The sequence below is a fragment of the Python bivittatus genome, unplaced genomic scaffold, assembly GCF_059951505.1.
Source record: "Python bivittatus isolate LINGU-HERP-01145 unplaced genomic scaffold, Pbiv_v1 ctg000080_np1212, whole genome shotgun sequence".
In the NCBI taxonomy this organism is placed as follows: domain Eukaryota; kingdom Metazoa; phylum Chordata; class Lepidosauria; order Squamata; family Pythonidae; genus Python; species Python bivittatus.
In genome coordinates this window covers 67,827,277-67,841,703 of record NW_028277035.1, presented here as the reverse complement: position 1 = coordinate 67,841,703, position 14,427 = coordinate 67,827,277, and the positions used below count along the sequence as shown (strand labels likewise).

Sequence of the window (14,427 nt, the reverse complement as noted above, 5' to 3'; positions counted from 1 at the left end):
TTCTGGCAACAACAAGAAGCAGCCACTCACAAGCAAACTGGATTCAGGAGGCCTATCGCCATACTATGAAAAATGCAGCACTGATAATATAGTCCAAAATATTGGATTTTCCAAAAAAAAAAAAAAAGGGGGGGAGAATTGTTTAGTCTAAAAAAGGAAAGTGCACGGTCCTTATATTATTAAAGAATCTTTGACATTTACATTGTTTGCTTATGACAGTTTCTGTACATCAATAATATAAGGGCAGGTGCAATTACTTCTAAGTCAGCACCATAACATATTTCACTTGGTTGAACAAAAAGAGTGCCTTCACAAGTTACAGGATAAGAAAAAAGGCTAGGAGAAGAAATAAATTTCTCTCAGTTTTAGCTAAAGTAGTTCCAATTAAGCACAAACATACATTCTGATTTTATGGGAAGGGTCAATTACTCAGCATTGCTGAATTTCATTTTTTTTATAATGTTGGTGGACAGCATCAAGTCCATCACTCATAGTTCTTGCATAAAAAATGTGTTGCCTTTCATTTTCTTCATACAATTTGTATAAATTGTACAAATCCCACCCTCCTTTCTAACTTCTTATATAACTTCTGAGTTTGGTTAAATATCAACCAACAGGGATATTTTCATTATTTATCATTAAGGATATTTAGCAACAGGGATAGCATCATTATTTAGCACCAGGGATATTCTCAAAAGAGATAGCAATTTTAATTAGCATTCTCGTCGTATAGCATTAGGGGGGTAGGATAGAATTGGTGTGGCCAGCAAAAAAAACTTGCTATCCCTTCCCCTTGTTAAGCAAGTTAACATGTGCTCCCCTCCCCCTCTCTCTTGCATACACGCACACTCACACACACTCACACACACTCACACACACTTTTTCTTCCCATTTGCTACTTGTATGCATTTTACATTCTCCCTTGAAATCTTTGTTGGGTTGGATCAAGCCATACCCAAATGTGTCTGAAAACACAGAGATGAATCAATCAGGAATTTCCCTTGTGCATGACAATCAGGAAATGGCATTTCTGCAGAACAAAATATGTCAAAAAAAAGAAATTGCTGCTAGCTGAAGCCTATGAAACAGGGAGACAAGCACTTCCTAAGAGAAAGTGTTGTTACTTCATCAGCTTCATTCCAAGTATTGTTACTTAAAACTACAAAGAGCTGGACAAAGAACTCTTTCACAATTCCTAATAGTCATCCGCAATTTGACAAGACTGAATAGTTTTTCCTTAAAATTTAAAGACAATTCTTGCTCTTATAAGAAAATGGAGGTAACTGTACAAGAGATATTTTGATATGTCCATTTCCCAAGCACATATAATCCAAAGATTTGTTCTGGTGCTCAAAAGGCACTTAAAGAGTTAAAAACAAACAAAAAACCACTAACAACCAATGAAAAAATAGAAACAAAAATAATTTAATAAAAGATAGAATGTATCATATCTTTAAGGAGAAAAGTAAACCTTCAGATAATTCTTATGCTGTCAAGTCATTTTCAAAAATATGTGTAACACACACAGATGTGATCAAAGCATCTCTTCTCCATAAAGCAAAGTAAGAAAAAATATTACTGGCAATGAAGATAGAATAGTTTGCCAAATGGCACCCTCTCTTCCCCCCCCCTCACTTTGCAATATCCAACCCATGCAAAAACTACATTTGTTGGTTTGTTACTACCACAAATGGAATATTTGCTGTTATAATGAACTAGGGGCTATTTATATGCTAGGGAAGGCTTGGGGACATGTAGGGTAACTTGGAAGGGGGATTAAAAGAATTTCATAAATGAAAAACTACCACTGTTAACTAATTATGGCATTACAGATGCCTACTACATTAGCAGACATATAGATAAACACCATTATCATTATAATATAATATTGAGGAACAATATTAGAATAACTACATACATTCCTTTCACACTATATATGAGAAGGTCAAAATTCCTTCAGGATTGGGGAAGGTTGTTCTCATTTTTACTGATGCATTTCTAATATACTGAATTATCTATTAAGTGCAAGGATTTGGAGTCACAGGGTCTCAATTAAATTTAGCATGAAGAAGAAACATTACAGTTCAGCAGATATTTTTCATACTGGAAGCAAGTACAGCAATATATAAACAGGCTAGAACAGGCAAGGGGCAGATTCATGAAATGAAGCATGTTCACAGATGAGATACAGAAAATGAGAATCACATGTGTGTTCACTTCAGAGGAAAACATTATCTCCTAAAATATGTCCTCTTCTATGCAATTTCTGAAAACAGATGGGATTACGAATAAGAGGATAAATATGACAGATATTTTCCTCCTTCAGCAAAATGGACTGCTTTATAAATTAAATTTTGGCTGAAGTGTATCAGCAAGTGAGTACAGCAAGCCGAATTCAAGGCCACCAATTACCCAGAAGTCATTAAAATTGACTTCTAATGAGGAATGGAAAATATTTGGTTTCTTTTTAAGAGATGGCCATTACAAAATAAATTCGAGGTATCAAGCAGTGGAACATGCGGATTTAACCAAGTGTGCAGTTTCAGTAAGATTTATCAATGTTAAAATATAAGAGTAGTGGAATTCAAAGGAAACAAAAAATCTACCCTAGTTGAAGGGCTGGTATTAGAAACATGTGATTTTAAAAAGCAGCAAGTAGAGCCTTGAGTTCAGTGAAAAGAAAAAGGGCAACCATGCAAATGCTAGAGCTCTTGGTTGTTGTGAATGTTTTTTTTGTTTTTTCTTTTGTTTTTTGCCTATATTAAACTACAGAAACAAATTTTATTTCTGTAAGCCCCAAATCACTCTATATTGTTATATAGTACAGTAGAGAAAGTGCAAATTGTCATATTGGTTCAGATATATGCCCAATTCAGTCAAGTATGGATCATGCTGTTCATGCAAGGGGATATGGTCCAGGAACCCCCTTATATACTGCTAAGTAACTTTAAAGAAATATGATTTTACTAAAACCCTCCTTGCCTGTTTTAATCCAGATTAAAACAGCATTTTTCTCCAGAGGAATCATTAGCAAAAAGGGAGATGAGAGAATAAAATATTTCAACCACTATATAAGGTAGCCTATTTATTTATTGTTATCAACCACAGGTTACTTCAAAGTCCTCTTCTGTTTTGAAAACAGTGGGAGTTGAGTTTCTCTTGTACACATGTAACACTGTGCTACAACATGAAATCCATACAAAACATCCTAGATTTCCTGTTTGTATAAGGGTATAATTGTACCACTTTTTACTCTTTGCATCCACATCTGGCATACTCCTCCAACCAGAAAATGACCACAAGTTTCCATATTTCAATGAAGCAGTCCTTAAGAGATGAATTTGAAGACAGAAATCCACCCATCTAGGAGAACAGAACTGATCATCATCAGATGAATTCAGTATTTCCAGGACAACTAGTGTTTCTTTTCATTTGTAACTCTAAAGCCAAATTGCACTGATGTGAAAATTCAGTTCATGAACTGATCAACAGTCTATTGCTCGATGTATAGTTGCTGTGTAATTCACCCACACAGGCAAAAACACACTCTAGCAGATGTCTAAGGGTGAGGTAAGTCTATTAAATTGTTACTGGGCTATATAAAGTTTCATATATACTTCTAGACAGACTTGAATATTCCAGTGGTAATTACATAAAATGACCATTGGTAGTACCAAATATTTTCAGCAATCTTGTTATATGTGTAAATGTCACAAAATCCTTAAACCGCTTCTACAATCCCAAGTATCATCTTTTTTTACAAGAGTCACTTTTTCCCTGTCTTTTCTCCTAATGACATCATTTGTACAATCATAGCTTCCTTCTCAAAAGAAATGAAGATCAGAATGACTAACCATTTTCCCAAAGAATGCTCCTTTGAGAGGGTAATAGCTACATTGTGCCAGATTTATCTGAAGAACTATTAGGAAAGAGCTTCTCAGTGGGTGTCACTGCAGGACTGCCCATTCCTGAGCTGCTACTGCTACTTGATCGATGTTGTACAACAGGCCTGATGGGACGCATAGGAGGGGGCCTCAGCTGAGCTCCTGCAAGCCGGGCTGAGAGAGCAGGTTTAAATGTCGTCATCATTTCAGTGGTTGAACTGCTGCTCCGCCTCATAGCTGCATCGGGGTCTCTGATCATGATGGTATGAAGGGGACTGGCAGGTTCAGAATTGACAGAACCAATCTGTGGGTTCTTCATTGGTTCAAGAGTGTCCAGGACAACATCAGGGGCTTGTTTCACAGTATTTTGCCTTTCGAGCTCACGCAGTTCATTCAGTGCTGTGCTCATGGTCTTTTCAATGTCCTGTAAACACAGAAATACAAACAGAAATGAGAGTGACCATTCCTTGAATTAGATGATGACCTAGTTTCCTTTCTTATTTGCTTTAGGCAGAAGGCTTGATACAGATAACCATGAGTGGAACAATGGCTAGTGCTTTCCTGTAGCACTGGCGAAAGAATTTGCATGGGACTGATGACAGTAATCAAGTTTCTACTTGCCCATGAAATACAGCATATAATCTTTGAATAATTTCACACTCTTATACAGTGGTCTAGTGCAGCCTTCCCCCAGGCTGGTTCTCTAGCTGGGAATTGTAGGAGCTGAAGTCCAAGAGAGGTGAAGGGCAAAGGTTGGAAAGAGTTCATGCACTAAGACACACTGAGAATGTGAAAATATATTTTTGGATCCAATTCTCTAGATAACTCTCAAAACTTTTGAACAAAAACATGATATTTTAGATACAACATAATTAAAAACATTAAAAAGAAAGTAGCAGAGAAGAAAAGATAAGCCTCTCCCCAATTTCATCTGCCCATCCTACCAGATCCAGCAGAGAGGGCATGTTATGGGTTTCGTCACCTAGGGAGCTACATTTGGCAGGCCACAGGCGGTGGGCCTTTTCTGCTGTGGTGCCCGCACTGTGGAATCTTCTCCCCCCAGAAGTGAGGTTGGCCTTGTCATTGTTATGCTTCCAGAGGTCCCTTAAGACCTGGTTATGCCAGCAGGCCTGGGGACCCCAGAGGATGGGGAAATTAGTGAGATGGCTCCCTTATTTTTAACATCCTTTTATTCTTTGTTTTATTTTTATTTTTATATTTTTAATGTACTTATTGACTGTTTTTAGCTTTGTTGTATGCCATCCAGAGTTGCCTGTGGTGAGATGGGTGGCTATATAAATTGGTGTAATAAACAAACAAACAAACAAACATACAAACAGGTGGACACAATATCAAGGGAACATGGTTAGTATACCTGGAGGCTCTATTTCTGATTTTAAATGGATGTGAGCTCTTTCAACTATAACTTAATTCCACCATGCAATTCCTCTTCTTTCATTTTTGGTATGGCAGAATATCATGTCAGCCATCTGTTTAAGGCTGAGATGGCAGTGCCACCTATCTTATCTGGTTAATATTAGTTGTCTCCTGGTGCATCCTCTTTGGATGGAAAGTGTTTAGGTTACTGTGTGTTTGGATCTTACATGAAGCTTTTGCATCTATCTATCTATCTATCTATCTATCTATCTATCTATCTATCTATCTATCTATCTAATCAAATTTACATGGGCGCCCATCTCACACAAGGTGACTCTGGGCAGTGTACAATAAAACCAATTATTAAAACAGAATATAAAAACCACTTAAAACAATAAAATAATTAACGTAACTAAAAACAAGATTGTGAGAGGGTTAATTAAGATGTTAAACATGGTGCCACCAACGTGGGGACTCTGCTGCCAGGCCTGATGAAAAAAACACATTTTGAGGGCTTTCTGAAAGGCCATGAGGGTTGGGGCTAACCTCACCACATGGGGGATGATGTTCCAGATGGTGGGCATCACAGCAGCCCTGGGTCCCACCAGATGGGACTCCTTAGCAGGCGGGACCCGCAACATGCCTCCCCTGCTGGACCTGATGGGACAGGTAGAAATAATTGGGGAGAGGCAGTCCCTGCCACTGGAGCCTATTAACTGCCACTAAGAGGAAAGAGGAGAGGGGAGTGAAACACTGACTAAAGTAATGAGAGTGAGGAAGATATAAATAAATAAATAAATAAATAAATAAATAAATAAATAAATAAATAAATAAGATTAAAAAACGATAAATTTTTGCCTGGGCACCAGCCACGCCCCTTTCTGGAGCACATGGATATGGCTACAGCAATATATGCATTAATCATTTCCTATTTCAATGGCCACAGTGCACAGTAATTGACTGCTGCCCTTGAAGAATAATTGGGGCTGCCCTTGTAGAGTGTTCAGAAACCACAGGTGGTACAAATTATTGGAGCCAGATTGCTTTCCTGTGTACATTTTATGGACCATAGTATACCAATCTTAAATCAACTGTACTGGCTTCTAATTAGTTTCACTTATGAGTGACTTCCCCTCCCAATTCCTGCTGTGCTGCCTCATTGTGGCTGGGTGGGGGGCAGCTGTTGCTGGAAGGCACGAGTGAAGAATGCAGAGAGTGTATGCCAAGAGTATGTATTCCCAGGAGGGTCACCCAAGGCTGCCCAGCTAAAGCAAGCAGGCACCTATATTGGGCAGCTGCAGTATAGGAAGATGCTGGAGGCAGATGATCACTTTAGTGACAATGGCAAAGGCATCAATTCATACTGTGCAGGAGAAGGCAATGGGAAACCACTCCTGTATTTTTACCAAGAAAACCACATGGATAGAAAATATAAAATGATTGATGATATAGTGCCAGATGATAGGCCCCTCAGGTCAAGTGGCACTCAACATGCTATTGAGGAAGAGATAAAGATCTTTCAGAGTACTAATGGTGTTTATGATGTGGCTAATTTAAAGCTTTTGAGACCTGTAGTTTCAGGAAAAGAAAATCCAAAGCTGCAAAGCAGAAATACAGTTGGAACATGGAACGTAAGAACGTAAGAACCACAAGCATGGGAAAACTTAACACCATGGAAAATGAAATGAATCAACTACACATTAACATCTCAGGCATCAGCAAACTGAGATGGACTAGAATTGTACACTTTCAGTCCGATCACACTGTTTACTACTCAGGACATGAAAAACAAAGATGAAACGATGTTGCTTTCATAGTTAAGAATGATATAGCAAGAACAGTACTGAGTTACAATGCAATCAATGATTGAAAAACATCAATTAGACTTCATGGACAACCCTTTAATATGATGATTAACCAAGTTTATGTTCCAGTCATTGGTGCACAAAAAGAGAATGTTGATGAGTTTTATGACCAAGTTCAATTTGAAATCGACAGAACGCGCAAGCAAATGTGCTTCTTGGGGTTGGAGGTTGGAATGCCACAGTTGGAAATATTAATGAAGAAAACATAGTTGGACTCCATGGCCTAGGAAACAGAAATGAAGCAGGAGAATAACTTATCTGTTTCTGCCAATCCAATTATTTCTTCACTGCTAACACAATTTTCAAACAACCAAAATGTCACCTATATACATGGACATCTCCAGATGGAGTACACGGAAATCAAACTGACTATTGGTAGAAGGAGGTAGAAGAGTTCAGTTATAATGGCAAAGATGTGGCCCAGAGCAGACTGTGGAATCGATCATGAATTGCTCATGTGCAAGTTTCAAGTTATGCTAAAGTCAAAAAAGAACACCAATCAGTTTCCACAATATGATCTTGACCATATACCCACCATTTTCAAGGAGAACATCAGGAATCACTTTGAAGTTCCGAACCTCACTGACTGGGAACCAGAAGAACTATGGAATGAACTTATAGAAATTGCTAAGGATAAATGTGAAAATCTACAGCCAAAGATAAAGAAACAGAAGAAAGCAAACTGGATATCAGAATAAGAAGAGAAAAGAAGACAAAGCCAAGAAAGACAAAGCTCTCAGGAAGAAACTTCACAAAAAAATTCTGAGAGCTGTCAGGAGAGACAAAAATCAGTATTACAACATCTATAAAAACACTGAAGATGGAAACAGATATGGAAAAACAAGGGAAGTCTTCCAAAAGATCTCTGAATGCAGAAGGAGGTTCCAACCTTGAACTGGTAGACTAAAGGCCGCCAAAGGACAGATGGTAACTGATTCAAAGAAGATCAAAAAGATGGAAGACGTATACAGGTAGTCCCCAGTTTAAGAATGCGTTCAGTCCGCAAGTCTGTCCTTAAGTCAAATGTGTACGTAAGCCGGAGCAGTATTATTGTATAATACCCTAATTTACTCAATCTATATGCAGAATATATACTGAGGGAAGCTGGACTATTCTGATAGCTGAAAATGCAACTGATCTCCAAGCTCTAGTAAATAAAGTCAAGGAGCACAGTAAAAAAATGGGACTAAAATTAAATATAAAGAAGATCTAATGACAATGGCTAAATATAAAGAAACTAATGACAACAGATAGAGCAACCAGCCTTAGAACTGACAGTGAAGACACTGAAGTGAAGGACAGCTTCTGCCTCTTAGGATCAACCATCAACAAGCAGTCAAAAATACACCACAGACTAGCACTTGGTAGAGTAGCAAATGAAGGCCTTGAAAAATATATTCAGACGCTGGAATGTGTCTACATCTACAAAGATCAGAATCGTGCCGGCAATGTTATTTCCCATGATGCTGTATGGAAGTGAAAGTTCAACTTTGAAGAAGCAGGATAGAAAGAGTATTCATGCTTTTGAACTTTGATGTTGGAGAAGACTCCTGAGAACACCTCAGATATCCAAAAAAAAGAAACAAATGGATCATCGAATAAATTACAAATACTTGATGCATTAAAACATGGTGCAAAATATATTCTGGCCACATTAATGGTAGAAAGGAAGCAAGAAAAAGGCAAATCTCAATATCCTTGTTTTTCTCGTCTTTCTAAAGATCATAATTCATATGGAACAAAAACAAGACTATAATTGTATTTATTTTAACATTTTAACAATTTACTTAATGATATACAGTAAATATTAAGGAAGTAGGCAATGACAACCACTTCCAAAAAAGCTTGCCAAGAATACTGCAGGGACTACTCCAGGCAATCCCCAAGAGCCAAAACTGTCTTGAAGGCACAAAAAAAATAAAAATAAAAATGTAGAAATAGGATTGAGTAGAATAGCATGGTCTGTTCCTGGTAGGGTGATTTGTCTGCTTTTGGGCCAGATCACAACTGGAATACTACAAACTACTTCCTATTCCAGAAATGAATGAAGTACTCTTGAATGCACAGACTGGCCCATTCCAAAGAACACCAGAATATCATGGGAATGGATCATGCTGTTTCGCCAGCAGCTAGAGAAAATATTAATTTGTCTTTTAGCTCAGTAGTTGACAATGGCATGCCTGCAAGATCCTTAGCACTCAGCAAGCACACAGCTTCTGCCCCAGTTAGTAGAACACAAATCTGATATATATTTTTATTAAAAAGACATGCTTAGCTTTGACAGATAACCTTTGACAGCAATTGACAAATAATAGATTGCATCACTTTCACCAGATAAAACTGACTTAGAGCACCTCCTAAAAAGACAGACTTGAATTGTGTATAGCGCTGTTGATTGCTAAAATGTCAATGTGCATAAGTATATTGATGGCCATCGCTTTTTGTTATGCGAAAAGTTTCTTTCCTCTGTCCTCATTCTTCTCATATTTCATTTTAGTGCATGATCCCCAAATTCTAACACTGTGGATTTACCCCATGCCATATGTGATTTTGTATACCCTGACTCCTCTTATCTATCTTAACTCTAGTCTAAAGAACCCCAAACATTGTAGTTTTGCTTGTAAGAGACATTTTTTAACCTTACTAATCATCCTGGTTAGAATTGACAATTAAGATATCAACGTGATGAGATTATTTCTACCTTTTAGGATCAATAATAAAGGAACAAGCAATCAAGAAATATGTTGCAAACTAGCACTTGGTAGAGTAATAATGAAGGCCTTGGAAAAGACAGTCAGATACCATGATGTGTCTACACCTATGAAGATCAGAATAGTGCAAGCCATAGGATTCCCTGTGACACTCCGTGGAAGTGAAAGTTCAACTTTGAAGAAGCAGGATAGGAAGAGTATTGACACTTCTGAACCTTAGTGTTGGAGAAGACTCCTGAGAAAACTGTGAACAGCCAAGGAAACAAATAAATGGATTGAACAAATAAACCCAGAGGTTTCACTTGAGGCACAAATGGCCAGGCTCAAATTACCACACTTTGGACACATTACGCAAAGACCTGGCTCTCTGAAGAAGTCTATAATGCTAGGAAAAGTGGAAGGAAAGAGAAGAGGATGACGAGCAGCAAGGTGGGTGGACTCAGTTACAGCAGCAACGCACGCACTGCTGGAAAACCTGAAAGACCAGGTTAGGGGCAGATTGTCATGGAGGAAATGTATGTGGTCGCTAAAAGTGAACACCGATTGATGGCACATAATCAATCATTATGACCACTCCTTTCTGCATCTTTCCAGCTCTACATTTCACTTCTTGAGGCCAGAACAGAACTCCAAGTGCAACTGCATCATACATTTGTATAATGACATTACAGATTGGCAGTTTTATTTTTAATCCCCTTTCTAATTGTTCCCGCCATGGAACTGGTATCTTTGCCCTGTGCTTTTTTTAACAGCAGTTGCACACTAAGTTGACATTTACACTTAGCTCAAAGATCCCTTTCCTGAATAGTCATTACCAAATCAGATCCCACTAATGTGACATTTAATTTTTTGTGTGTGTCACCATGAATCACTATTCTTATTCCTGTAATATTCACTAGAACAAATACCTGTACAGATAGATTTTCATATAATTTTGGGAAAGGTCACTGATAGTACTGACATTTTTGGATAGTTTTATGAGTATCTCTATGTCTGCTCAAAATTAAACACTACCAACTTTACCACAATTTATCTTCCAGGCTGTACATGATTCTGCACCCTAGAATGGTTGAATTCAGTAAAATATTGTATGAGAGTTATAATGTCAGGTTGCACTCCAACATTTACATATCACTGAGGAACTATTAAAAATGCCAATCTGACTAAGATAGTCTAATTACAGTCTTCCTTAGCCTTTCAGCCTCCAAAGATTTGTGGAGTCAAAAGATACCAGGTTGGGAATAGCTAGGCTGAGCTGACACTTGACTGTTCTCCAGGAATTATTATGCATTTATACAGAAATTTATAAGTTCTCTTTTCATATTTCTTTTCAATGTTTTTTGTTTTTCTCATTGTTCACAATTCTTTACTAACCATTTGTTACTCTACTCCACTCTGCTCCATTTCTTTAATATTATGGTCTTTTTTTTTTTTTTTTTTACTATTCTTAGCACTTTCTTCCTGCTAATTAATAATAGGCTTTTGATGTCAGGGAGTCATACCATGTCACGTTTTATGACCAAGATAAGAAGTTAGAAGAATCACCCCTTTCTCTGGAGTTCTTGCTGCCTGTTACAGATTTCTGAAACGCTTGATTTGTAATTGCTTCTCAGCTTGCTTCCCTGCCCACTTTAGAAGCAGCAGCCTACACAAACAATTACCAAGTTTTGTTAAAACAATTTGTAGAGCATCAGACAAAGAGTTGAAATGCTTGCTGCTGTTTAAATTAAACAACAACAACAAAAGTTCCCCTTTCCCTGTAAGTAGGGAATGGCAGCACTAAAACTAATTCCAATGCGACAAACGATCAGTGGCTTTATTTAACCATGGAACACCAATATCCATTACGATTTCTACGGTAGAAAGCATCACAATGCCAAGCAAACAAGTTAGGAAGTGACAGCATAATCAGTCAATCAACAGCCCACACAGAAAAAGTTGAAAGATGTCAGACTGAAAATCAACAGGTCCACTAACCTTTAAGCAACTCATGCAGTTAAAAGGAGAGAGGCTTGGCTGAACGTGACACGCACAGCTGTTTATTTTATGTTTTGTCCATAAATTCTACCTACTAAAATGCTTACTTGCTATTTCAGATTTTTAAAAGCCTCAGCAAACAAAAACTATTTATTCTATGCCATTTATTCTGCTCGATGCAAATCAGCAATCTCCTGATACATAAAGGAAAACATTTGATTTGAGCTAGAAAATCTTTTGACATCAGTAGATCTGCACAGCCTATTGCCCACTCAGCTGCTTGACTCTTTTTCACATACATGATAAATAGAGTGTCCTTTGGGCTTAGCTCAATTCCAGATGACTTCATGGAGACATCCATGCAGTTTTCGTACCTTCTTCTGAGAGGTTTTTTTCAACTTCTCAGCCTACAGATCAGGCTTTTTTTGATGATTGTCCATCCAAGTATTAACCAGGTCCAATCCTGCTTGATCAGCCAAGCTTCAGCTGGATGCTACTACCTAATCTTTACAAACACACACACACACACACACACACACACACACACCCCAAAGGCTCACAGTTGTGCAACAGAACTGATTTTCATCAGGAATGCAGCTGAGCAGGCACAAATTAAACTTCCCTTACCCTTGTACTGCAAGCCCATAAAAACATGGGCTAAGCCTATTGTAGCAAGAACATTACATATAGTTCTTCATGATGCATTTAGGATCACAGTTAGTTTATCCTGGGAGGGGGGGGGAGACCTTTCAATGTACCACTGTCTTCTATTTTATGATTAATATATCTGGAGATACTGTACTTTACTTTAAAGAGAAGATTGGTCTCTGGAGCTGTTTACAGTTAATATCCATAGAACAGGGAAAACAATGTGGTATGCTCTACATATTTTGGACCACACTCCCAGTGTAACAACTGACCACTGACCAAGAAACCCAGATGGCCCAGTGTTCTTTCTCCTGACCACAGATGTACAAATAATTACCCTATACATAATACTTCAGTGCTCAAAATTTGCATAAAATGATTTATTAAACAAAATTTGTTTTGGAGGGATTTTAACTTTTTAGAGTTCATTAAGCGCATGTGCACTTATTTCATTTCCTGTGGGGAAACAACCATATGATTGATGTTCAGAGTTCCACCAACAATTTTCAGCACTATATTCCCGGCTAACTCTTGGGGCAGCAAAAAAGAAGCTTGGGCAACTATTCTGTCCCTTAAACTCTCCCTATCCCTCCAAAAAAAATCAATTGACATGTATTTTAGCAGTGTTCTGGAGGATGCAAAAGAACAGTAGAGAGCACATGTTAGAGACTACTCTTAACTGAGAGTACATAACTCTTAGCTTCTCTTCGGAGGCTCTAATTTTACCAGGCACAAAAATTTGGTTTTAAAAAATTACTTTTATTGTGAAACACAGGAATGTACCATAAGTAATGAACTGACAGATGTTGGAAAATTCTTGATGCATGTACTTTGAGTTCACAAACTAATTAGCCTTAAAGCAAGCCATTATAAATTTAAATTTTTGAAATGCATTCCTAAATATCTAATGTATCTCTAATTTCTATAACATGCAGTTTCTATATAGCTCTCCTCTTACCTCTGCCAGGGCTTCAGCTTCTAGTGATTTCTGATCCCCAAGACTACTATGCCGAGTTGAGCTACAGGTAGACCTCAGAGGATGGCCATCACTCAATGTCTTTCTATCTGGATAATTGATACTGCCAGCACTTCCAAACGTTGCCATCCTGCGTTTTTCTGGGCTTTCGATCCTGCCTCTGTTCAATGGCAGCATGTGAGGACTGCTAGGACAAGCTGCTGCTCGAGGAGGAGTATCTATTCCTGGACCAAAACCTCTTGGGGGACTATGTGTGTCACCCCCACTTCGACGCCGAGGGATTGCTGCTCCATCAGATCTTAACCTCACCCTGGAAAATAAGATCCACATGCTTGTGAAATCTTTGCTCCAAATTTCCAAATTCAGCTGAACTGATGACTAATGTTCACTGAGCTGTTTTTAGGGAGGGGAAGGTACCCACTGCCTTGCAAATGGCAGTGTGTATCCTTTCTTGAAAAAGTTATCTCTGGACCCAGCTATTTGGTAACTTGTGCCGAGTTTCCAACCTTCCCTATTTAGGGAAGTTCTCAAGAAGGTTGTGGGACATCAATTACAAAGAATATTGAAAGAAGTGGATAATCTCAGTCTCTTCCAGTCTGGCTGCAGGCCTGAATGTGAGACAAAAACAGTGTTGGCACTTTGGTGGATGTCTTTGGGGGGTGTGTGGCTTTCCTGGTCTATTAGACCCCTCAGCAGCATCTGATACCATCAACCATGGTATCCTTCTGAAACTTCTGCAAGGATTAGGAATGACCACTATCATTTTACAGTGGTTGTACTCCTTGAGTGAACAGCTCCACTTGGTGACCATAGGGGAAGGAGAATCAAACCTTTGACCCTTTCTATGTGGGCTACTATAGGCACTCCCTTATGTTATTTATCTATCTGAAACTGCTGAAATATCTTCTCTTGGTTCAAGATAATGTATCACTAATAAGCAGGTAATATCCAGTTGCACATTTCTTATCTGGCCTCTGCTGAAGATGTTC

General features: G+C 38.2%; 1 protein-coding gene across 1 annotated transcript in view; it reads right to left on the bottom strand.

Annotated features, from left to right (window-relative positions):
- Positions 1–106: 106 nt before the first annotated feature.
- SRGAP3 (SLIT-ROBO Rho GTPase activating protein 3) overlaps positions 107–14,427 on the bottom strand; it is a 208,621-nt gene continuing 194,300 nt past the window's right edge. Inside the window, exons 21-22 of the mRNA XM_088134308.1 lie at positions 13,421–13,748; positions 107–4,308 (exon numbers count right to left, since the gene is read on the bottom strand). Of these exons, the coding sequence (XP_087990434.1) occupies positions 3,892–4,308; positions 13,421–13,748 (745 nt within the window). The 3' untranslated portion in view covers positions 107–3,891. The remainder of the gene's footprint in view (positions 4,309–13,420; positions 13,749–14,427) is intronic.